Raw genomic sequence first — 24,978 nt, 5'->3', positions numbered from 1 at the left:
TGGGACACGAGGTAATGATTCCAGTTTCAACTCATAAAAAGGCCTCAGATTATATGCAGAAGACATTGGATGACTGTACGATAACATAGGTTTGGAGGATAACACACTCTCCTCCTTTCTTTTCAATCTTCATTTGCTTCACTATTTCATAAGTTTGAACCTAAAACACAAACATGAGTTTGAGGTGACTCACAGGAGAGGAAATGCAGGGTAGGATGGCTGAGGGTGAAGTTTACAGTCTGTACAGTGTAGAAAAACCAAACAAAACAGTGAACTCTTGATAGCAAGAAATAAAACGTGAATTGCCTATCCCAGCACCTGTAGAATTGTAGCTCTTTGCCTGACATTGCTGCTCTTCCCCTTCCCTCCTCTTCTTTTTAGGATGACACTGAGCCATATTTTATTGGAATATTTTGCTTTGAAGCTGGCATTAAGATCATCGCGCTGGGTTTTGCTTTCCACAAAGGCTCTTATCTCCGAAACGGCTGGAACGTGATGGATTTTGTTGTCGTCCTTACAGGGTAAGTGATCTCCCCCTCTCCCCGCTCTCTCTCGCCCGTCTCCACAATTCGCAGAAATTATGCTGAGAGTGAGTTGCTTTGATGCTTATTATTATCATCAGCAAGGTGAAGAAGAGAGTATGATGTTATTAAGATTCTATAGTGAAGCTACATTTGAAGACTTACAGTGGAGCTGTTGTGGAGGTGAATTTGGGCAAGCCTTTGTCTAGCCCAAGTTTATGAAAACACTTAAAAAATAATAGATGGTTTGCAGATCTTAACTCTGAAGGCAATCCTTTTCATTTCTTTCTTCTTTTTAATGTCAAATCATCTTCTGAAAAGTACAGAACAGTTTTAAAAGCAGGAAATGTTTTAGAGGTGGATTAGATCGGACAATATGTGAACAAAAGGAGGTTCACTTTGCCTTAGAGACCAAGAAGAATGCGAAGGGGTAGGAGTCACGAAGCAGCAGAATACTGAATAAAAATGATCAATATGCTGGATATTTTGGAAAGATGATGATTTGCTCTTCAGTTATAAAACATCTAGTTGTGCCCTATTTTGAGCTTCTGGATATGGTATAATAAGGAGTGGGTGTCCATTTTCCTCCTTGTACCTTTACAGTTATTGACTGGTATAAACTGAGAAGTACCTCAGGCGTGTTGCTGAGCTGAAATACCCAACTGGCATCTTTGGATCATTTGGGGGATTGGGTAAAGGAGGGTGAGGGCTTGGCAAGGGGAATGGGCTTGTCCTAAGTAAGGTTGGCAAGCAACATAAGCAGGGTCTGCATCCCCAAATATTTATATAGATGGCAGACTGGTTTAGAGCTATTCTTCCTTTACTCATGGACAGGCCTCTGTGTTTGTCTGCTGTAACATGTGCCATTGTACTGAAACTAAATAAAGTGTACACCTGGCTCTTCATAATAATTGTTTTATTCACATGTGACTTGATTCAAAGTGGCTAATCAGTTAAACGCGTATGTTCAGACGGTTTAGTCTTAAGCATGCTTGTTCCAAAATAAGATTAGCATTCATGTTCAGTTAAGGAAGCTATTGTATCTAGCTAAGTTCTACTCAGACCATTACAATCATACCTCGGGTTACAGATGCTTCAGGTTGCATTTTTTGGGGGGTTACAAACCGCCAAAACCCGGAAGTACTGGAACAGGTTACTTCTGGGTTTCTGCGCTTTGCGCATGCGCAAAAGTACTAAATTGTGCTTTGCGCATGCACAGAAGTGCCGAATCGCAACCCGCGCATGTGCAGATGTTGCGGACATGCATCCCACGTGGAACACGTTCGCAACCCGAGCGTCCACTGTACACAAATGAGTCATGTCCATCCTTTTCAGTGTGTCTGCTCTGAGATGGGATGAATAATGGTTACAAACCTTAATTCTTAATGTAGTTAAAATAAGCACACTAAACCAGAAATACCTAATAATAGCCTACTTGGATCAGGGGAGTGCTGTGAACATAATGTATCTTGATGTCAGTAGGTTTTTGACTAAGTCCCCCATGATATTCTTGCGGAGATATGTGGGCTGGACAAGATATGTGGGCGGATTTGTTGGTTGACTGACCAAACCCAGAGTGCTCACCCACAGTTCCTAATCATCCTGCAAAAAAGTGACGGTTGGGGTGCCACAGGGTTCTGTCCTGGACCTGTTGTTCAACAACTTTATAAGTGACTTGGATGAATATATGGAGGGGATGCTCATCAGATTTGCAGATGACTGGAAGGGGATGCCAGTGATGCAGAAGACAGGGTCAGGATTAAAATGATCTTAACAGGTTGGAGAACTAGGAGAAAACTGACAAAATGAATTTCGATAGGGACAAATGTCAGGTTCTACACTTAGGTAGGAAGAACCAGCTGCCCAAATCTAAGATGGGGGGCACCTGGCTTGCCAGTAGTATATGTGAGAAGGATCTAGGAAACTTAATAGATCACAAGCTTAACATGAGTCTGCAGTGTGGTGCAGCAGGAAAAAAAGCTAATGCTATTCTAGGCTGCATCAATAGACATATATTGTCATGATCAAGGTAAGTAATATTACCACTCTATTCCCCCTTAGTCAGACCACACCTGGAGTACTGTATCCAGCTCTGGGCACCACAAGTTATGAAAGATATCGATAAGCTAGAACATGTGCAGAGGAGGACAACCAAGTTGATCAGGGGTCTGGAAATCAAGCCTTATGAGGAATGGTTGAGGGAGTTGGGTATGTTTAGCCTGGTAAAAAGGAGACTAAGAGGAGACAGGATTGCATTCTTCAAATATCTAAAGGGTTGTCACATGGAAGAGGGAACAAGCTCTGGAGGCTAGGACCTTAGTTTACAAGAAAGGAGATTCTGACTAAATACAAGGAATAACTTTCAGACAACTATTAGCGGAACAGCCTCTCTTGGAAGTTAGTGAACTCTCCTTCCTTGGAGGTTTCTAAGCAGAGGTTGGATGGCCATCTCTCATGGATGATTTAGTTGAGATTCCTGCATTGCACGGGGTTGGGCTGGATGCTCCTTGGGGGTCCCTTCCAACTCTACAGTTCTGTGGTTCTAAAAATGTCAATAATAACCTCATCATGTTAATATGAAAACATCTAAGAGTGGAAAACATATTAACCCAAACAGGTCTTTCTCAATGGTAATATATTTCCATTTACAGCTGAGTGGAGGAAACTGGTGACCCTTCAAATGTTGCTGAACTTCAGTTTCTGTTGTTGCCAACAATTATGCAGGTGGTAGTCCTACAAAATCTGGAGAGCTGCATCCCTTTATTTAAGACATTTCTATGCTGCTTAATTGGGATGTGGGTGACGCTGTGGGTTAAACCACAGAGCCTAGGACTTGCCGATCAATAGGTTGGTGATTCAAATCCCTGCGATGGGGTGAGCTTCCGTTGCTCGGTCTCTGCTCCTGCCAACCTAGCAGTTTGAAAAGCACATCAAAGTGCAAGTACATAAATAGGTACTGCTCCGGTGGGAAGGTAACTGGCATTTCCGTGCGCTGCTCTGGTTCGCCATAAGTGGCTTAGTCATGCTGGTCACATGACCTGGAAGCTGCACGCCAGCTGCATCGGCCCATAAAGCAAGATGAGCGCTGCAACCCCAGAGTCGTCCGCGACTGGACCTAATGGTCAGGGGTCCCTTTACCTTTACCTTTATACTGCTTAATTATTCACATTTCTAAGCAGCGTACATGAATACAATCCACAGAAATGGGGACAATTACATAATCAAAAATTATAGGAAAACCAAACACTTCCTTAAAATGCTGCTGGAACAAGAAAGTCTTTGCCATGTGCCTGAAGTTCACCAGGGTGTGTGTGTGCCTGTTTAATCTCAGTTGGGAGGGAGTTTCAAATGCACCTTTTCTAGTAGTTACAAGCCAGCCATCTGAGCCATGGTAGACCACCAACAGAGATTCCTCTAAAAATCATAGTGATCAGGCATGGAAATAAGGGATCGGGTGGTCCCAAAGATTTCCTAGACTCACAGTGCAAGGGGCATTGTAAATTACTACAAGAATCTTTACTACAATAATTTTCCCCTAAACCGTATGTAGTTCTTGGTGCTCTTATTTGAGGATATTCCCTTTTGCAAGACTCATTGAGTTTGAGTGGACTTACTTCCAAGGAAGTTCAGTTAGGGTTGCCATTTTAAGGTTTATTTTCTTTGGATTACAGCCCAGACTTAACTCAGAGTAGAGCTTTCTCAGAGTTAACTGAAGCTAGTAAATTTCAACTGAATGTTCAGTGGCTCAAACTCAAGACTGCTTAATGCCAATAAGTTTCTCTTCAGTGCTCCAAGCCAGTATATCATGTTCATAATCAAGGTGGTTCCCCTCCCCATTTTTTCAAATATATACCTATAGGTAAAATGGGATTCTGATCTGTGTCTATGACAATGATAACAGCTTGGTTATGTTTGAGTTGTTCCAGATTGATTTTCTGTTCTGAACTATGCCTTCATGTATGTGGCATAAAACTTAAAATACTGTATTTTTCCATGTATAAGACTAGGTTTTCCCCCTAAAAAATGATGTCAAAAATTGGGGGGCGTCTTATACACGGGGCCATCTCCCCCCATTTACTTAAATCTGAGTCCCCCCAAATAGGGGGCGTCTTATAGACAGAAAAATACGGCAGTTGCTCTACCTTGTGGAAAAATCATGAGTAATGTGATCTTTTGGGAAACCGTCCTAAATATTATAGTAGGTTGTGTGTCTTCATAGCTTAGGGTTTCATTCAAAGTTTGACCTGCAGCAGTAGACTCATTAAAATTGATGGGCATGACTAACTTGGGAAGGACACTTGCTCTATGGTTAGAGCATCTGCTTTGCATGCAGAAGATCTCAGGTTCAATCTCTGCCATCTCCAAGTAGGGCTTTTGAAGCACCATCAGGGAGTTCTTCCTATTTAGTCTAAATCTCTCCCCTCTTGCGATTTGAACCCATTAGTTAGGATCCTACCTTGGGGGAGGGGCCATAGCTCAGAGCTAGAGCAGCTGCTTTGTGTGCAGAAGGCCCCAGCTTCAATCCCAGGTATCCCCAAGTAGGGCTGGGAATGTCTCAGCCTGAAACTCCAGAGTTGTTGCTAGTCAGTGTTGACAGTACAGTGGAAGCTTGGGTTGAGAACGTGATCCGTGCGGGAAGCATGTTCGCAACCCGCAGCATTTGCAACTTGCAGTGCCGTGTGTGTGCATGCGTGGGTTGCGATTTGGCACTTCTGCAAATGCGCAAAGCGCGATTTAGTGCTTCTGCACATGCGCAGCCGCCAAAACCTGGAAGCAACCTGTTCTGGTACTTCCGGGTTTCGGCGTGTCAGTAACCCGAAAAAACGCAACCTGAAGCATCTGTAACCCAAGGTATCACTGGTCTGATTTGGGTTAATATTAATAGGTCTGCTCTGAGTAAAATTTAGTTGGATACAACACCATTATTGCATAGGGGACTCTTAAGAGAAAGGAGCCTGGTGACGTGTGGGGCAAGGGTATTTTCTGCTCCATTGCTTGAAAGAAGTTAATTATTTTCAGGGGTGCTGCTGATGGATGCTGTCTTAATCATAGGATCATAAACAAAGATGTGATGCTACATATGCACACACGATGTAAGCGATTCGTTTTAGAAAAAAAATGCCAGCCTTTTTTTGTGGTATCATTATTGCAAGTAGTTTTAAGTGCTGTTTGATCTTTGAATATAATTGCACAATAGCAAGTTTGATTAGACAGCTGTAATAAGAAGCCTTGTTGCTCTCATCAAACACATGCATTCTTTTGAAGTGCAAGTGTGTTAATGTCAAGGCTTCTGGCTTCTCCTGCTGATCCTAGCTGGGATGTATTGAAAGTGTCTTGTACATGGGGCTTCCTACCAGGCGGGCAGCAGGGAGAGGACTTTGTATAGATAGTTGGTGACATTTCTTCGCAGAGAGGCTCTCTGCGGGGAAGAGGTTGCTACATTAACTGTAATGCCTGCCATTTCAACTTGCAAGACCAAGAGCAAAAACCAAACAAACACCCCTCCACAGCTTTATTTCAACGCCACCACATATTGCTGAAACATCTAGAAATTTATAACTGGTTCACTGAATGATCATTACCTAAATACAGTGGATACTCAGGTTGTGAACGTGATCCGTGGGGGATGCATGTTTGCAACCCACAGCATTTGCAACCCAAGTGGGTTGCGATGCGGTGCTTCTGCGCATGCACAAAGCGCAATTTAGCGCTTCTGTGCATGTGTAACCACCAAAACCCAGAAGAAATCCGTTCTGGCACTTCCGGGTTTCGGCGGTCCACAACCTGAAAAAACGCACCCCGAAGCGTCTGTAACCCGAGGTATGACTGTAGTGGGCAAGGGTCATTATATTCAGATATCTAAAGGGCTGCCACATGGAAGATGGAGGAAGCTTGTTTTCTGCTGCTCCAGACTAGAGGGTAAGACCCAAGCCAATAGTTTCAAACAACAATAAAGTAGATTCTGACTAAACATTAGGAAGAACCTTCTGACAGTAAGAGCTGTTTGACAGTGGAATGGACTCCTGTCAGGAAACTGACTGTCAGGACGCTGACGAGTGTGCACCAGGGGAAGGGAGGCTGGAGTCTGACTTGGGAGATTGGGCCTGTACCAGGTAGGAGGCAAGAGGCAGAGGCAGGAGAAGCTCTATAGCTGGAGGGTGGAGCACAGGATGGGTTGGGAAAAGAGGAGGAATAGGCAGGCCAGGCAAGTGAAGGGCTAGGTGTTCCTCAACCCTTTCTTGCACCACTGTCTCCCAGAACCAGGAGAGGATTGAAGTGGGAAGAGCAGAGGCAGCTTCCATGCAGGCAAAGCCTCCAGCTGTGTGTTTTAGCCCGGGGGGGGGGGAAGGTAAATAAATGAGTGGAGGGAGAGTGCCCCCCAATTGTTGCAACTGCTCCATAGAGCACAGACTGGGGATTAGCTACCTATACACTAGACAGGTGTGTCATAGAAATGATTGTAAGGGTCAGCTTGGCAATAAACTTTCTGTCCTGTTCATTCCTTTGGCGGCGGGGGGGGGGGGTGCATTTCATAATTCCCTAGAAAGGCAGACCCTCCAAGTGTCCCTATTTTCCAGGGACATCTCTGATTTAGAGAAGCCATCCCGGTTTCTGATTTGACACCGGAATGTCCCACTTTTCCTTAGGATGTCCCTGTTTTCATTTGAGAAATGTTGGAGGCTATAGAGTTATCTGACCCCTGAACTGTCCGACGGCAATCCTGTATAGGGAAGTTTTTTAAAAAAATATTTAATGTTTTATTATGTTTGTATATACGTTGGAAGCTGCCCCGAGTGGCTGGGACAACCCAGTAAGTTGTGTGGGGTATAAATAGTAAAATTATCCATATGGAATGGGACATTCCTATTATCGAAGAAATGTTGGAGGGTATGGGAAGGTGGTGGAATCTCCTTCATTGGAGGTTTTCATACAGAGGTTCGGTGGCCATCCGTCAGAGTTTATTTAGCTGTGATTCTTGCATTACAGGGGGTTGAACTCTCCAAGTCTATGATTCTATGATCATCAAAGGTTGCTACTAGATGGTCAACATTTTCCAGGAGGGATTCAAGACCATAGCAGAATTTGCACTATTAAAGCGTTTTAAAGTGCTTGCCATGGTGCAACAACTCCGCTTAAAATGCAATTGATGGCAGGTATGGCCTGTAGCTCTACAATTGTAGGATCCTTGTTTCTATCAGCCCCAGCAAGTTTGGCTAATGACTAGGAATGATCATTGCTGAGCAGATGCATAAACACCCAATGAAGAGATTAGGATGAATGCTCACTGTAAATAAATTGGAATGAATGCTCAGTGAAGAAGTCCAACGGTAACCTCTGCATAAGCTTTGTCCAAGCACATCTGGATGAAGGCTCAATAAATAGTGTTTGATGGAGCCCAAAATATCATGATAAGCCAGGTTTTCTGGTTTACCATGGCTTATTATGTGTAAGCAGCAAGCAATTACCCTATTTTTTGCTCTATAAAACTCACTTTTCCCCTCCTAAAAAGTAAGGGGAAATGTGTGTGCGTCTTATGGAGTGAATTCAGGCTGCGCAGCTATCCCAGAAGCCAGAACAGCAAGTGGGATTGCTGCTTTCACTGCGCAGTGGTCCCTCTTGCTGTTCTGGCTTCTGGGATTCAGAATATTTTTTTCTTCTTTTCCTTTTCCAAAAACTAGGTGCATCTTGTGGTCTGGTGCATCTTATAGAGTGAAAAATACGGTACATTCTGCCTGATTGCTCTTCCTTGGTCATGAGAAAGAGAAACTAACAGGAATCCACAATGAAACTTAGCTTCCCATTACAGCTAAGCCTAGAATGGCAGCTTCCTTCTCCCAAGCCAGTTGGAATCACAAACCAGACTTCAATAAACCATCGTGGTGTTTTTAGCTTAGGAATTCTGGCTTTTAAGGAGAAACAAGCCACTATCTCAGAGCCATATATAATGGAAACCCAAGCAGTAGCGAGGAAGTAAGTGCTGGCGCATGAGAAACCATGATAAGCTGGGAACTCAGGTGTGTAAATAAAGTGCATTGTCTTGGAACAGACATAGTTCTGACATGATGAACCTGCAATTGCTTCTTTGCATGACTATAGAACACAGGAAGCTAACTTATTTTGAGTAAGGTAAAAGGTCCATATAGTTTGGTGTTCTCTATAAGAAGGGTGGAAAGCCTCAAGCTTGAGGGCCAAATATGACACACACACTCTGACCCTTGAGACGCTTTCTAGGTTACACCCCTTTCCTCAGGCTAAACCTCTCACTAAAAACTCCTTCCCTACAGTCCACCAGCCCTACTTTGCATTCTCCTTGAGTTTTATTGTCTGGATGAAATATGTCATTGAATTCTGGTAGTGCTTTTGGATGGAGGACAGAGAGGAGAGTGAGTGAGAAACTAGCTGAATGTAAAAGTAAAATTTACCCTGTTGCTCCATCCCTTTTGCAGCTGGCCCATCCAACCACTAGCATGTGCCCCCCAAAAGGCTGCCCAAAAGGGAATGTGACACTTGGTGTGACCTCTGTAGCAGCTGCTCTCCATGGTTTCATGCAAAAGTCTACCCCAGGTCTACCTGTAAAATCCTGGCTATTGAAACTGGGGGCCTTTCATTAAAGAGAGAAACCATGAAAGGAATCAAGTCCAACCAAAAAAGCTTTCTTCTTTTTTGCAGAAAACTCTGAACAAAGAGGACTGGATTAGAAAGGGATGAGCATGGAAATATTTGGCGCTGGCTACTTTTGAATAGAGCCTTTGAGAAAATAGCTTTGTTTGCTGGTGTGATGGATTCCATTTTGATTTCTTTTCTAAGGCAAGGTGTCATTAAGCCAATTTCTTTTCAGCATCTCCAGCTGTGTGAGAGAAAACAGCAAAATAATCTACAGTAGTGAGGTTACTGTGGATACAGTATTTAATGTATGGAACCAGTGGCGTAGCGTGGGGGGTGCAGGGGGGGCGGCTGCACCGGGCGCAACATCTGGGGGTTAGGGTTAGGGGGCGCAAATTACTTGCCTTGCCCCGGGTGCTGACAACCCACGCTACGCCACTGTATGGAACTTTGATGACTTGGTTATTCCCAACCCTGACTTCCAACTTTGAATTGCATTGAGTACAGATTTGTAGTGGTGCATATCAGGGATGCTGACTTGCCCCCCCCCCCATTGAGGGGCCCCGGTGTCACATGACACGTCCAGCCCCCACCCAACATGCCAGCACTCTCCCAGTGGCAGTGGGGGATGGGGAACACGGAGAGTGATCTTCACCCTCCATGTATCCTGCCCCTGCCCAGTGCACTAGTGCTTGCCCAGTGGCAGCAGGGAATGGCACCCCCATCAATATTGGGCAGGAGCTCAGCCCCTGTCCACAGATATTGAGGTAGCCGCAACCCCTTCCGCCCCTTGTAATTTGCACTCCTGGTGCATATACGTAGAAGCCATGTTTTTAATGCATTGTTATTGTAGCAGATTAGAGACTAAGCTATGACTCAGGAAATCCTTGTTTTGAATTTGCCTCTACCATATGCTTGGGAGCTGGTCTTGCAAAAGGGTTTCAGCGACCTCCCAAAAAGCAATTAAAGTGGCCACATTGCATCATTAAAAAAGAGGATACAAATTTACAAAGGCTGATCTGTGTTCAGATGCAGTTTTATAAATTCCTATGATTTAAGTAGAAATGCAATAGATCCTTTCATCATAGTGGGGGATGACTGTAACCAGTATCCCTGCTCAGTCTGCTGACCAGATGCCACTCTTGTTGGGCTGCTTCAAGGCCCCTTCCTGTTCTCCATTCTAATGGTTCTTTATTTTTAAACCAGACTTAGGCTGGACTGCCCTTCTAACAGAGAACATCTTCAACGAGAAGAGTGTAAAGCAGAGCACATGGCCATCTATTCTAACTGAAAGCATTTTATGCCCAGGGTTGGTTACAGACTGAGCATTAAAATATATATATATTTGACATATGCTTTGGTCTAAGTGTTGTCTTCAACATTTCATTTGAATGGATTTTATGTTTTAATGCAGGATTGGGGAACCTCTTATCTCTAGTCTAGGCCAAACTTGGCCTGCTGGGCTTCCCCATGCCGAACCATGACCACCCACCCTACACATGGTGTTATACAGGTAAGGGTGGAGCTTGGCCAAACTTGTTCGAGTGGCCAGAGGCATACAAAGTGGGGGGGGGGGCAGGCCACCCTGTGTACCACTCTGGGTGTGTGTGTTACAAGATGCCCCCTGCCTCCCCCCAGCTGTAGAGTGGCTGAGGGTGCACACAGTCCATATGGGCGCCGCTCACGCTGTGACCATACGGGCTGCCACTCTTATGCGCCGTCCATATGGGCTGGTGCTCTCTCACTCTGTCCATATGGGCTGCCGCGTGTACACACTCCGTATGGGCTGCCTCTCTCACAGCCGTCATACGGGCTGCCTCTCGCATGGCGACCGTATGGACGGTGCATGCGAGCAGCAGCCCGTACGGACTGCGCATGTGCGGTATCCTGTACAGAGTGTGCATGCACAGGATGCTGCACATGCACACTCCATACAGGCTGTCCTGCTCTGGGTCCCAGAGAGGGTTCCTCCTCTGCTGTGAGTGGCTTCTCAAGTACCTGGTTTGCTAAAAGCTTTTGAAGTGCTTGGCAAAGCAGGAACCCAATGGTAAGCAAGATCACCCCTCCTCTTGTATTGGCAGCTGTGAAGGAAGGGTGATTCTGCTTGCTCTGGGTGTCCCCCTTTCCTTTGTCTCAACAGCTGTTGAAATGAGGGGGGGGGGGAGGAAAAACCTTGTTTTTAGCAGCCCTCAGCAGCAAGTCGCTTGATTGGACCTGGGACCTTCTGCATGCAAAACGAATTCTCTATCACTGAGCTAAGGCTCTTTTCCAAAATAGTGTAGGGAGCTGCTTTATACACAATCTGCCTGTCTTTTTTTTGTTGTTTAGTCGTTTAGTCGTGTCCGACTCTTCGTGACCCCATGGACCAGAGAACACCAGGCATTCCTGTCTTCCACTGCCTCCCACAGTTTGGTCAAACTCATGCTGGTAGCTTCAAGAACACTGTCCAACCATCTCGTCCTCTGTCGTCCCCTTCTCCTTGTGCCCTCCATCTTTCCCAACATCAGGGTCTTTTCCAGGGAGTCTTCTCTTCCCATGGCCAGAGTACTGGAGCTTCAGCTTCAGGATCTATTCTTCCAGTGAGCACTCAGGGCTGATTTCCTTCAGAATGGAGAGGTTTGTTCTTCTTGCAATCCATGGGACTCTCTTGAGTCTCCTCCAGCCTGCTTTATACCTGCTTTATACCTGCTTTGGGATGCAGGTGGTGCTGTGGGTTAAACCACAGAGCCTAGGATCTTGCTGATCAGAAGGTCGGCGGTTCAAATCCCCACGACGGGGTGAGCTCCCGTTGCTCGGTCCCTGTTCCTGCTCACCTAGCAGTTCGAAAGCACGTTAAAGTGCAAGTAGACAAATAGGTACCGCTCCGGCGGGAAGGTAAACAGCGTTTCTATGTGCTGCTCTGGTTCGCTAGAAGCGGCTTAGTCATGCTGGCCACATGACCCGGAAGCTGTACCCCGGCTCCCTCGGCCTATAGAGTGAGATGAACGCCGCAACCCCAGAGTCGGCCACGACTGGACCTAATGGTCAAGGGTCCCTTTACTTTTATACCTGCTTTATTTAGCTGCTTTCTACCACAGTCTATACATTGGTCTACCTAGCTCTATCTTGCCTACACTGGCAGCATCTCTCTGGGATTTCATACAGAAAATTCCTCCTGCTATACATGGAGACACCAGGGACTGAACCTGTGATACTGGGGCTTTGTCTCCTACCAACTTAAATAATGGTTGGTGTGACTATCAATGCCACTCATTTCCCTTTATCTTGCAACTAAGCATATTTGTATAAAACACCAGTTACTGCATCACTGATCCTGGTGTGTTGAGAATCTGCTTTGTCACAATGGAAAATTCTTTATGCTCTAAGCAGTCAGTCCCCTGCCTAGTCCAGGTTGTTGAAAACCAAAGAGTAAATCCTGTGGAAGGAATACTCATTTGGTGAGAATGCAAATTGTGTGTTAAAACATGGATACTAGTCAAAACTGCACACAAAAGTGTGCTCATTAGGAGACGTTTGTAATAAATAAAATAAACCCTCCCATGCTTCTCCACAAAATTAGTTTGGAATACGCCAAGCTATTTCCCCTTTTATTGTTTGTGGGGGTGGGGGTGGGGAGCCATAGGAGGAAGTAAGCTGGTTTTATTTGGGCTCCTCTCTCTCCTCATCAATGCATCGCACTTGATTCCAAAACTGCTCCCCTCCCAATTGCCCCCTATCTCTCTTCATCTTCCCTGAACCCCCAGTTTGAATCTTAAAACATTTGCTTTGGCCATTGCAACATAATGACCACGGGTTTTATTTTAATTGTTTTGGTCTGTCAATCTCAGACATTGGAACTTGTTAATTAGAAAAATAAATCAAGAGTTCTAGTGTCTTCTGCCAGGATCAATATAGCATCAAGCTGAACAGAAGCCTAATACATTGCAGCTGAAAGCAGCTTGTTCCAGAAAGCATTTGCTTGGTGTCTTAGAGCAAAAGGCTTTTGGTGCTGCTATCTTCTCCACTTCCCGGGAAACCTGGTCATTTGCTGTTAATAACAGAATGAGGGACATAGGCTTCTCTCCTCTTGACAGAGTATCTTTCCATCAAATGTGCCTTTTAAAATTCCTTTGGGGCAGCTGTGCACCAAGGCAATGGCTCACCCTGGTGAAGCCAACTTCCAGGTGGAGGAGAATAGGAGGGGGCTATTAATTTAGTGCCTGTTCAATTCACATGTAAACTGCTTAGAGGTTTTTGAGTTGTCATTTTTCTTTCTCTCTCTCTTTTGTTTTACAATCAAGTGGCACATAAATTTTACGAGACAAGTAAATGATAAACACATATATTTCTACATCTTGGGATTTGGGTGGACCAACTCATAGGAACATAGGGTCCTGAGTCAGAACTCTGGCCCACCTAGCTCAGTATGGTCTGCAAAGTCTGACAGTGGTTCTCTAGGGTTTCATATGGGGGTTGTCTCCCAACCCCACCTGGATTGGGGTGCTTGGGATTGACCCCAGGGCCTTCTGCATGTAAAGCAGGTTCTCCACCCTTTGCCTTTGTGTACCCTGAAAATTCAAGTATGCAACAGGGTGTCAGAAAGGTGGTGGTGGGGCTTGTTGAACTTGTGGGGAGAAATAAAATTGGGGAGAAATAAAATTGGAGTCTGAATTTTTTCTCTCTAACCCTGCTGTGGGACATCAGCAAGCTTTATGCTGGGCAAAATACAATAGTTGAATTGCTATTGGCCATGGTAGGGGCAGGTTGTTGGGTTCAGCTGTAATGCCAGTGTGAACAGGAAGCCAGGATGATGAACTCAGCTCTTTTGTTTCCATACTTACAATTCATCCAATCTTGGTTCCATCCAAACCTCTCAGATTATTATTTGTGTTTGTCTGCAAATAGGGTAGTTGGGCATTGCCAAAACAAAAAGTACAAAAATAGAACACAGAGATTAGCATAAAATGTGCATGTGCATGGATTCAAAGCTTATAAAATATCTGCCATGTAAATAAAAGCACAAAGGAGGGTATTGAATGTTAGTCGTACTCAGAGCAGACTCATTGAAATTGATGGAGAAGGCTAACTTAGATCCATTAATTCAAATGGTTCTTTTTTTAGTAGAACTTAGTTGGATGCAGCCCAGTATGTCTCAGGATAGTGAGGGAGACTGTTGATCTTTGTAGTGGATCCCAGTGCTAACCACCAATTAATACGTAGTGGATTTACCCTGCTAACTGCCCCAATCAAATATAGCGGACCCACCTAATGGTATAACAATTAAATGAATGTCTACAATTTACTACAAGCTTGCTGACTGTGTGTGTGTGTGTGTGGGGTCTTGTGTGAGTGAAACTGTGATTCAGGGAGTCTTGAGCAGGAGTTAATCAAACAAGGGAAGTTTTATTTACAAGAAAGAAAGAAATTGGTGAAACAAAGTTGGGTCAGGAGATTAACTTATTACTAAAGTAATTACTTAAACTAAATATAAGGATGTCACAGGCTTAAACACAGTATTGCAAGCACATCTGCTCACAAATTCCCTTTACTCAAAATCACTTGTTTCACTTCAGTTTCTGTTACTCCTTTCTAGTCCTTTATGCTTTGTTCGGGCAGATATTTCAGGTCAATGCTTTTAACACAGTTTATTATTTTGGTTCACAAGCAAAGGGTCACTTTTTGTCAGTTACCCACTCTCTTAGCAATCCTACTCCTGAGGTATTCCATTTAGTATAACAGACCCAGGGGATCCCCTCACCCCTTGTTACTGGCCTGGGAGTCTTCTTTACCTAGAAGATCTCTCCCCTCCTGGCTAGAATGAGACTCAAAGAGTCTGTATTCACACAGCTATACCTCTCCTGGCTCAGACTGAGCCTTCCAAGTAACTCCTGTTTGTATAACTTCCCAGACCCTCAACATGGTCTTAATACCCAAGCCATGAGACTCCTTCCTCTAGCTATCGATATTCTCCTCAGTGTGGATGTTCAACTCAAATCAGAACCAGTTTTCCCTCAGTCAAATCGTATCTCCCATTCAGTGCTATTTTTCTAGAAAAAGAGGAGCTGGAACTCACAATGAACACCTCCCTTGTTCTCTTAGAATGGCAATGGCACCCACCTGAGAGGTGCCGGAACTGAGTTCTGGTAAGTTCCAGCTGAAAAAAGCCCATCTCGCATCTCAAATCAAGCCCTCTCTCTGTCCCTATCTAACTTGCTCTCTCAGAAACTGCTCCTTTTATTCTCCCTCCCAAAGTGCTGCTCCACTAGGATTGCCACCTTTGGTCAGGCAAAGTAAGGGACAGCTTGGGCAAAGTATGGGACAAGTGGGTGTTGGGGGGTTGGGGGACTAAACATTACTTTACCTGGTGCAGAAATGGCTTCAAAACAATCCATTACAATGAGTTGTTTCCAGTGCTGGTCATACTAATAGAGTAGACCCAATGGAATTTATGGATCTAAGTTAGCAATGCACATTAATTTCAATGACTCACATCCTCCCCACCTGCTGGATTTCTGCTTGTCAGTAAATGTTGAAACCCAGCCAGAGAAAGAAAGGTGGAGATAGCAATAAATTCTGTTTCCTAACAGAGTTTTGCCTCCAACATCCTGTTCCATATAACTGCTAATGCCAATTCATTCACATACACATGCATCATATTCAGACAAGTTCTTCCAACCACTAGGGTTACATCTTCTCCTGTCACATATTTGAGGCAACCAAAATGGTCAAAGGCCTGGAAACGATGCCTTATGAGGAACGGCTAAGGGAGCTGGGCATGTTTAGCCTGGAGAAGAGGAGGTTAAGGGGTGATATGATAGCCATGTTCAAATATATAAAAGGATGTCACATAGAGGAGGGAGAAAGGTTGTTTTCTGTTGCTCCAGAGAAGCGGACACGGAGTAATGGATTCAAACTACAAGAAAGAAGATTCCACCTAAACATTAGGAAGAACTTCCTGACAGTAAGAGCTGTTTGACTGTGGAATTTGCTGCCAAGGAGTGTGGTGGAGTCTCCTTCTTTGGAGGTCTTTAAGCAGAGGCTTGACAACCATATGTCAGGAGTGCTCTGATGGTGTTTCCTGCTTGGCAGGGGGTTGGACTCGATGGCCCTTGTGGTCTCTTCCAACTCTATGATTCTATGAAAAAAGAATTCATCTGTTATCCATAGGCTTTCATAGTAGCATTGAATTGTAGAGTTGGAAGGGACCCTGAGGTTCATTCTAGTACAACCTCCTGCAATTCAGGAATCTTAAGCATCATTTAAAGCACGCTTATACCACTTTAACCCCAAAGAATCCTTGTTTACTTGGGGACCCCCTATTCCATTTCCAGAGATATAGTTCCTAGAGTCCTCTGGGATAGATTGCTATACCACTGTTCTTTCTCAGGTAGAAAAATGTCTCGGGCCAGCCCTATCCTGCCTATTTAAACAGACAGGAATGACTTCCTTGAGCAGGTCACCATGTGGAGTTTCAGCATTTGTCTAGGCAGCCTTTCTCAACTTGTGGTTACCCAGATGTTGTTGAACTACAACTCCCATCACCCCTAGCTAGCAAGGCCAGAGCTCAGGGATGATGGGAGTTGTAGTCCATCTGGGGACCCGCAGGTTGAGAACCGCTGGTCTAGAGGAATGTCACCAGACTCTGGCCAGGCTCTGCTCTCCATCGCAGTCTTCATCTGAGACTTTCCTCCAGGCGCTTCCTCTTGGGAAGGCTTGGATGGTGGTGATAAGGAAGAGGGTATTTTCGGTGGTGGCTCTCACTTGTGGAATGCTTTCCCCACTGAAGGCTGTTTTTGGCACCTGTTAAAAGCTTCCCTTAGGCACCTAATGGATTATGATGCTGTCACTGTTATTGGTTGTATGTTTTCGTGGCTGTTTCATTGGGTTTTAAAAAATGGTTTCTGGTATGGTTTACATTGTAATTTGCTCTCCTTTGTGCTCTAATTCTTTTGCAAGCCACTTCCAGCACCAGCCAAAACTCACCTCCCCCCCCAGCCCTCCTTCACCTATTGTTTTATATCCTAGGATGATGTGGCATCCGGCCAGGCGAATTGGAAAAGGCCTATCTATTTGTCTCTATGGCAACGGCAACCTCTTTGGACATATAAATGGAAGTGCTTAAGGGTCAGCTAAGTCTATTATCTTGCAAAAAGACTGGTCTGACTGGTTCAACATTTTCTTCTACTAGATTCTAAACCTCACTGGTTACAGAATCACAGGCTTGGAAGGGGCTTGCAGATATCCCAGGTGACCCCCCCTCCAAAGAATATAACAATGATATTGTGAGTTTGGAGGCGGGAGTTCCCTGGATCCTGGAGGCATTAAAATCTAATGGAAAATTCAATTGTTGAATTAGCCAGGCCAACTTCTAGTTAATGGGCCCTAGGTATGGGCCATTAGTATAAGAAAAGAAGTTGCTCTGTGCCAGAGGGCAAATGAGTTGAGCCCTCTCTCTCACCAGGCTGGAGGTTAGAAGGACAAAATCCCCCCCCCTCTCTCTCTCTCTGTGTGTGTGTCTGTGTGTTTGTGTGAGAGAGATCTGGGCTAGAAGTAGGCTGCCGGCAGAATTCTGAGAGTGAGAGCCATGCTTGGTTTCTGCTTGAATCCAAGGCTGTGGCTATGGGAGAAGCAAGACCTTCTGGGGTGTTAATGCTATGAGTATATCCATCACAGGCTCAGGTTGTATATATGTGCAAATAAACCATGTATCACAAAGACACCACAGTTTCTACTGTTCTTCCAAGGAAACTGAACCCTGGGTAAATGCCTGGAATCCCTGGAACCTCGCGGTTGGAGTAGTGTGCAACACTAATAATGCATCTCCCACCATAGTGGACAGTGGATAGATGATTCATGTGCCTGCTCAGTCTGCTGTCAAGGTTCTCACTGTTGGCAGGCAGCTTCAAGACCCCTCTTCTGCTCTCCCTTCCTTAAACCAGACTTGGACAGGACAACTTTTCACATAAGAGGACTGTCCTCTCTAAGGTAGGGAAAACAGCCAGGCTCCTTGCAAAGCAGACTGCAAGATGAAGTTGAAATAAATGAATGACCATTAGGGATAGGGGAGAAATTTGGTTCAGTTTGCATGTAAAGGAAAACCTATCCAATTTCTGCTTCTCAAAATAGGAGACAGATCAAAAGGCAGACCTCTTTCAAAAAGTGTATTTCTCCTTATTTTGGAATGCAGTTCTTGACAAGTAATATATACCCCCTCCAAAAAAATACAAATACTAGTGTAAAAAGTGTGTAAGAATGAATATATTAGTGAAAATAACACATAGTAATGCATTTTTTGTAGGTAAATTTAATTGTTATTTGCTTTTCTCCACTCTTCGGCCAAAAAGGCTCCCATAGCAGGTTACATACAATCAATTAAACTAAGACAGTCCCTGATTGTCATCTTATAATATAAAATCAGAACGCACAAGGGAAAAGGGACAGGAGGGAAAAAATCAAACTCAGGCATGAGTTGTTCTTACAATGACCAGCTTGACTAATTTAGGGGTAGGATGTGACTGATGAAGCTGGTCTGTCACAGCAAAGCTGATGGAGTGAGTGCTGCTTCCCATTTCTTCCACCGGTGGGATGAAATTGGTTGCCAAAAATGTGTTTTAGTCAAAGCTGCCTACAAAAAGAAAAGAAAAAGTATACATTAGGATAAATTTGCATGAAAATGCTGACAGATTTTCATGGCACCTTAAAAAAATCACAATCCCAAACTGATGTGGAAACATGCAGGTGATTTTATGAATGAGGAATGTTTGACGGGAATGTGAAACTGAAATGGGAAGCTTGGCACATCCTTAATGAAAACTCAATTCTTCCTATGTGCAAAGAGCCTCTGTATGTAATTCTATACTGAGCAAAAAACACAGGAGAGGGAAGTGAGCAATTTTATTCCCTCTCCTTTACCATTTATTTCATTCCTGCCTCCCTGCCTGCTGTGATCTAGCAACAAGAAATGCATATTGAGCTTGAACAGCAAAGTGTCTGCAGCACTCAGCATGTTCTCATCATTCGTGTTGTGTTTTCCATTTTATTACCAGAGGTTTAAAGATGTTGTGTCGCTCTAAGTGGGGAGAGGATAAATAAATGGTCATTATTCAGCGAAGGACGAAGGGAGAGCTGCTTCCCCAGCAAGGGGAGAGGAACCTGATGCAATCATTCCCCCGTTGGGTTCCCTGGTTTTATTTTCTGTGGGGTTTTTTTTTACTGCATTTATTTATTTGCTTTGCACAAAGGTGGGGAATAAATCTTGATTCCTGAACAGCAATGAAACATAGGAAAGTTATGCTGTAAGAGTGTTCGTCAACAAATCACTGTAGATCCCAGACTTCCAATCCGGGCAGGACCCACACAGAGATTGCGTGAAATGGAAGACCTCCTTTTCTGGTTTGTTTGGCTCCTCTTGGCACCTTCTGGACCACCTTCCAGTTGTTGGTGTTTCTCTGGTGATATTATTGGAGAGTGTTTGTAAACAGTGGCGGAGCTTCATCCTTTGGCACCAGGAGGTAGAGAGCAGGTGGGGGCCATAGCTGTCAATTTTTCCCTTTTAAGAGAAATTCCCTTATTCCGAATAGGATTCCTTGCAAGAAAAGGGGAAAGTTGACAGCTATGGCGGGGTCATGGCTGGCACATGTCCCAGGAGCCTGGCTCTCATCCTGGGGAAGTGGCATGCCACCCTGGGGGCATGGCACACTGCCCACAGGAGCATGGTGCCCAGCGTGGGTGGGGGGAACAGCCGCAATGGCACCCCACTGGGATTGCGCTGCCGGGGGCGGTGCGCTCCCCCCATTCCCCTCTTCTTCCGCCAGTGTTTGTAAACTCTGCCTGGAAAAAAGGAGAGAGAGAATTAGATGGGAAACCAGCTTCCTCTTAGTGGCAGGCTTCTTCCACAAAGCTGGTAACCCAGAACAGGCTCATTAGTCAAGGCATTGGTCTTGCATGATTTGGCGCTATTTAAAGTGGATGCTAGGGATGCGGGTGGCGCTATGGGTTAAACCACAGAGCCTAGGACTTGCTGATCAGAAGGTTGGCAGTTCAAATCGCCACGACAGGGTGAGCTCCCTTTGCTCGGCCCCTGCTCCTGCCAACCTAGCAGAACGAAAGCACGTCAAAGTGCAAGTAGATAAATAGGTACCACTCCAGCGGGAAGGTAAACGGTGTTTCTGTGCTCTGCGCTGGTTCACCAGAAGCGGCTTAGTCCTGCTGGCCACATGACCCGGAAGCTGTACGCTGGCTCCCTCGGCCAATAAAACGGGATGAGTGCCACAACCCCAGAGTCGGCCACGACTGGACCTAACGGTCAGGAGTCCCTTTACCTTTACCTAAAGTGGAGGCTGGGGGAAGGGAATTAGCAGCCATTCTGGGCTACTGAGTCCACAGAAGTGACTGCTCATTTTTATTTTGCAGTGGTTGCAGGGAGCTGGGGCCAGTGGCGGAGCTTCATACTCTGGCACTGGTGGCGTAGAGCAAGCGGGGGCGTGGCTGCTGCACGTCCTGGGGGTATGCAGTGCCGTCTGCGGGAGCATGGCACCCAGCGTGTGTGTGTGGGGGGGTGTAGCCATGATGGCACCCCACCAAGATCATGGTGCCAGGGCGGTGCGCTTCCCCTGCCCCCATCTTCTTCCGCCAATGCTTTGGGCATCCCACCATGCTCATTATGCCTATTGTCTATTTTCTTGCCCCTACCTCTTTTTTGAATCAAATTCACAACACTGTCCAAGCTGGGGGCAGGAGATCTGCGGCTTTCCAGCTTTTGGTGGAAGATGGCAATGCTAATTTAGGAGTTTCTTCCTGGGAATTGTCTCAACTTCACAATACAATAAATAAATGTGTATCATAAAGTCATTTGTAAAGACAGCTAAAACAATTTCATATAAATGATTCAAACGGTGACTGAGCATATGCTGTCTAGGTTGGGGGCACATGGGTGCATCCCTGAGGGATGGTGGGGCAGGGAGGGAGTCTGCTGCAAAGCGGCGCAGGGAGTGCGCTTGTGTGTCACAGTCCGGGGTGTTTGTGTGGCAGCGTTAGCGCCCGCTCTCCTCTCTCTATCAGAGAGGGCCTGTTGTGAAGAAGCAACAGCTTCTTTGTGTGCCACAGCCTCTCTCTGTCACTGGTTCTGGCTTGTCGCAGGGATGGAACTGCTGCTGGAGGCATTGGGCTGCCACAAGGAAGCTGTCTTTGCAAATGCCAGGATCCAATGAGAGAGCCTTTTGTCATTGTGCCTGGTCATGCTCTCTCAAAAAAATGTGCCCAGGGCCATGCCCCCAGTACCTCCCCCAATGCTACACCACTGGATTCAAATCTAATACAGTCATACCTCAGGTTACAGCCACTTCAGGTTGCGTTTTTTCGGGTTACATACTACCAAAACCCGGAAGTACCGGAACGGGTTACTTCTGGGTTTTGGAAGTTGAGCATGCTCAGAAGCACTAAATCGCACTTTGTGCATGCACAGAAGCACCTAATCGCAACCCGCACATGTGCAGATGCGGGTTGCGAATGTGCATCCCGCACAAATCATGTTCACATGGGATAAAAAACACTCAGAAGACTTATTGAAAGAGAAAGGCTTCAGTAGGCACCAAAAAGACAAGCAGCCTCACCTGTCTGATATGCAATGGGAGGGAGTTCCAAAGGGTTGGGGCTACCTCATTAAATACATTATTCCTATATCTTACTGATAAGATGGTATCTGTATGAGGCCCTCTCCTGCAGGTCACAGAGATTGTCTGTGTATATACGGGATGATATGATCTTTTAGCTATTCTGAAACTAGACAGAGCTTTGTACACTAGTACCAGCACTTTGGATTTAGCCGGGTAGCTAACTGGCAGTCAGTGCTCCCAGACTACCGTTCCCACCAGCCCCAGGCCAATGGTCAGGGTTAGTGGGACTTGTAGTTCAGTAACACTAGAGGGCCTGAGGTTCTCCATCCCTTGGCCCAGAGGAAGATGTAAGAAGTGAAGATATTCAGAGGAGACCCTCCTGGCAGGGCTGTTGCCCTCTGCAGACCATGGGGCAGCGTTTCATGAGCGGGGCTTGCATAGTGGTGGCCCCAAGTTGTAGGATACCCTTCCATCTGGTGCATCTGGCCTCATCATGGTATCCATTTTGATCATCTGTCAGGATGTACCTTTTTGCTCAGGATTTAAGGGTGAAGGATGAGATCAAATTATCCCTCCCATTGAATGTTTATGCATGGCATGGTTCAATGGCACTGAGTTGTGTGAAACTTCCCCTCTGACTAATTGGTGAAGGGTGGGCTATAAATAAGGAAAATGAGAGTCCTGCTGTGTGCAGAATCCTTTTTCAGCCTGATGGCAGCATTCCCTCTGCCACCAGAGGGAATGTAAATGTACATTTACCTGTGTACAATATGCTAGTTTCTACACACTCAAATCTGAACCTTCCATCCAGGGACACAAGAGGCATAATTAGAGTTCAAGAACACATTCCAGCCAAGCAAAAATCACTCAAGGAGGATGTGAGGCAGGACTGGTGAGGGGTGTGTCCTGGGACAAGTTCTGGGGGCCAGATAGAGAGGCCCAGAGGACCACATTGGACCCCAGGCCTGATGTTCTCCAGCCCTAGTCTCTCTGATCCAGCTTCCTGTTTCCCACAACAGCTAGCCAGATGCCTCTGTAGGAAGCCCGCAAGCTGGCCATGGGGACAATAAGTTCTCTCCCACAACTGGTATGCTGCCTTTGATCCTGGAGAAAACTCACTGGATGCTTTATCTCCACAAATTTCTCTAATCACCTTCTGAAGCTCTTCAAATAAGTGTCCATCACTATATATTGTGGGATGGAGTTTCACAGAGCAACTGTGCAAGATGTGAAGAAATGCAGCTTGCATTACTTTGCACTAGTTTCTTAGGGTGGCCTTCTGTTGGATCAGACCAAAGGTCCATCTAATTTCTGACTCCAACCCACCCACCTTGGAGCAGCCAAGCAGATGTTTCCGGGAAGTCCACAATCTGATGTGTGTGCATGTATTGTTGTTGCTATATATGTTAAAAACACACTTGGTTTTATCAAGCTTAGCTCCTGGTCAATAGACCTGGGAGCCAGTGTGGTGTAGTGGTTAGGAGCGGTAGACTCGTAATCTGGGGAACCGGGTTCGCGTCTCCGCTCCTCCACATGCAGCTGCTGGGTGACCTTGGGCCAGTCACACTTCTCTGAAGTCTCTCAGCCCCACTCACCTCACAGAGTGTTTGTTGTGGGGGAGGAAGGGAAAGGCGATTGTTAGCTGCTATGAGACCCCTTTGGGTAGTGATAAAGCGGGATATCAAATCCAAACTCCTCCACCTTTTTAAAAAATGGCCAGTAAAGTTGCTTAAGAAATTTAGACTGCCTATGTGCCATACATTTAAAGCACACCACAGTCACAGGAGTTGTAGTTTACCCCTATCTAAACTATGATTCCCGGCACCTTTAGTTGACCACCGTTTCCAGGATTCTTTCTGGAGGGGGGAAATGTGTATGTAGACAGAAAAAATCTAGAGAGTGAAGTTGACTAGACTACAAGGCCAAGATCAGCTCTGCAACTAGGAAGGAGCGCCTTGTTAATCTCAGATTAGGATGAAATGGCAGTTCTGGTGCAAGGTTAATAAAGGAGTGATCCCTTGCTCTGCAGCTGTTGTATAAAGCTCCTGTCTCAGTGGAGCGCCAAGGAAGGCAGCAGGGTGAGGCTTCATTTCAGAGATCCCTGTTAAAACATTAACATCATCACTTTGAAGACACCGTTAAAAGTCAATTACATTAATGGGGCTCGGTTGGAATTGTGCTAAGTGTGGCTCTGGTCAGAAGCAAGCAACTTTGCAAAATTAGCCCCTTGATACTGCAGCACATTCACCCTTTTCCTCATGTTTTCTCTCATTCTTCCCTTGATTTTGGCATCTTAGTCATACTAGCTCATTTTTTCACTCAACCAAGGTTATAATTATTACTGTTGTCGTTGCTATTACTGCTACTACACTGGAGGGACATAAGATTCAAATTGCATTCCCAGGGCAGGATGGAATTTCCCCCCTTCTCCATAGTAGCAGTTGTAATAATAATATTACACCATAATCCATTACGTCTTACATATATATATATATGGATACAGCAGTGAGCCCTTTTGCTGGTTCCAAGATTCTGCACAGGCACACAAAATCTGCAGAATTTTGTTTTGAGTACAGAATATTCCTGGGAATTTTAGTTTAAAAAAAGAACAGAGCAAAAAACCCAAGTTTCTAGACCACATGGCTTCCATCATAGGCTTGAAACTCTGTGGGTAATTCCTAGTGAAATCTGAAGGCAGTGGAGAGTTTGATTTAGCCTCATATTTGTAGGGGTCATTGCCTTGCATAGCACATTATAGTTCCTCAGAACTACATGAAGTAGATCACATTATACATCAACACAAGTGGGGTCTACAACAAAATGTTGCAGTGTGGAGTCAGTTGATGGGTGGTGTGTGTGTGCTTTGTTCCAGCAAAGGAATGACCGGGAGATTGGATCTGGCAACTCTGAAGTCCTGTCTTTACTTGCCCCATACATGACATCATGTATGATTTATGGATGATGTACAGTATGTATTATGTCAAATGTAGGGTGTAGCTTACCAGGAATGGCCTTGCGGGACAGGCAGACAGGTAGTCCTGGTGGGCCAAGACTGGCCTGCAGCTCAGAGGTTTTCCACTCCTGATTTGTTTAGACCCCAAATTTGTTGTTGCTGAAGAAGAGCAGCCCATGTTCACTTGCAAAAGAGCAATAAAGCAGTTGGTACTGTGATGACTTAGAGCAGGTCTGTGGGTTCTTTTTCAGCCAAGCGCTGCATTCCTTCCTGAGCAATCTTCCAAGGGCCATATGCCAGTGATGGG

General features: G+C 45.3%; 2 protein-coding genes across 14 annotated transcripts in view; one reads left to right on the top strand and one right to left on the bottom strand.

Annotated features, from left to right (window-relative positions):
- The window catches only part of SLC31A2 (solute carrier family 31 member 2), a 766,698-nt gene that overhangs the window by 171,400 nt on the left and 570,320 nt on the right, over positions 1-24,978 (bottom strand). The window lies entirely within an intron of this gene.
- CACNA1B (calcium voltage-gated channel subunit alpha1 B) overlaps positions 1-24,978 on the top strand; it is a 331,532-nt gene that overhangs the window by 16,752 nt on the left and 289,802 nt on the right. For all 13 annotated transcript variants that reach the window (XM_081896241.1, XM_081896248.1, XM_081896247.1 and 10 more), the window contains exon 3: positions 382-521. In XM_081896241.1, coding sequence (XP_081752367.1) covers positions 382-521 — 140 coding nt within the window. The remainder of the gene's footprint in view (positions 1-381; positions 522-24,978) is intronic.

This window comes from Podarcis melisellensis, assembly GCF_964234715.1.
Source record: "Podarcis melisellensis genome assembly, chromosome: Z".
Lineage (NCBI taxonomy): Eukaryota > Metazoa > Chordata > Lepidosauria > Squamata > Lacertidae > Podarcis > Podarcis melisellensis.
Note: the sequence above shows the minus strand (reverse complement) of the source record. Positions and strands in the feature narration are given on the sequence as shown.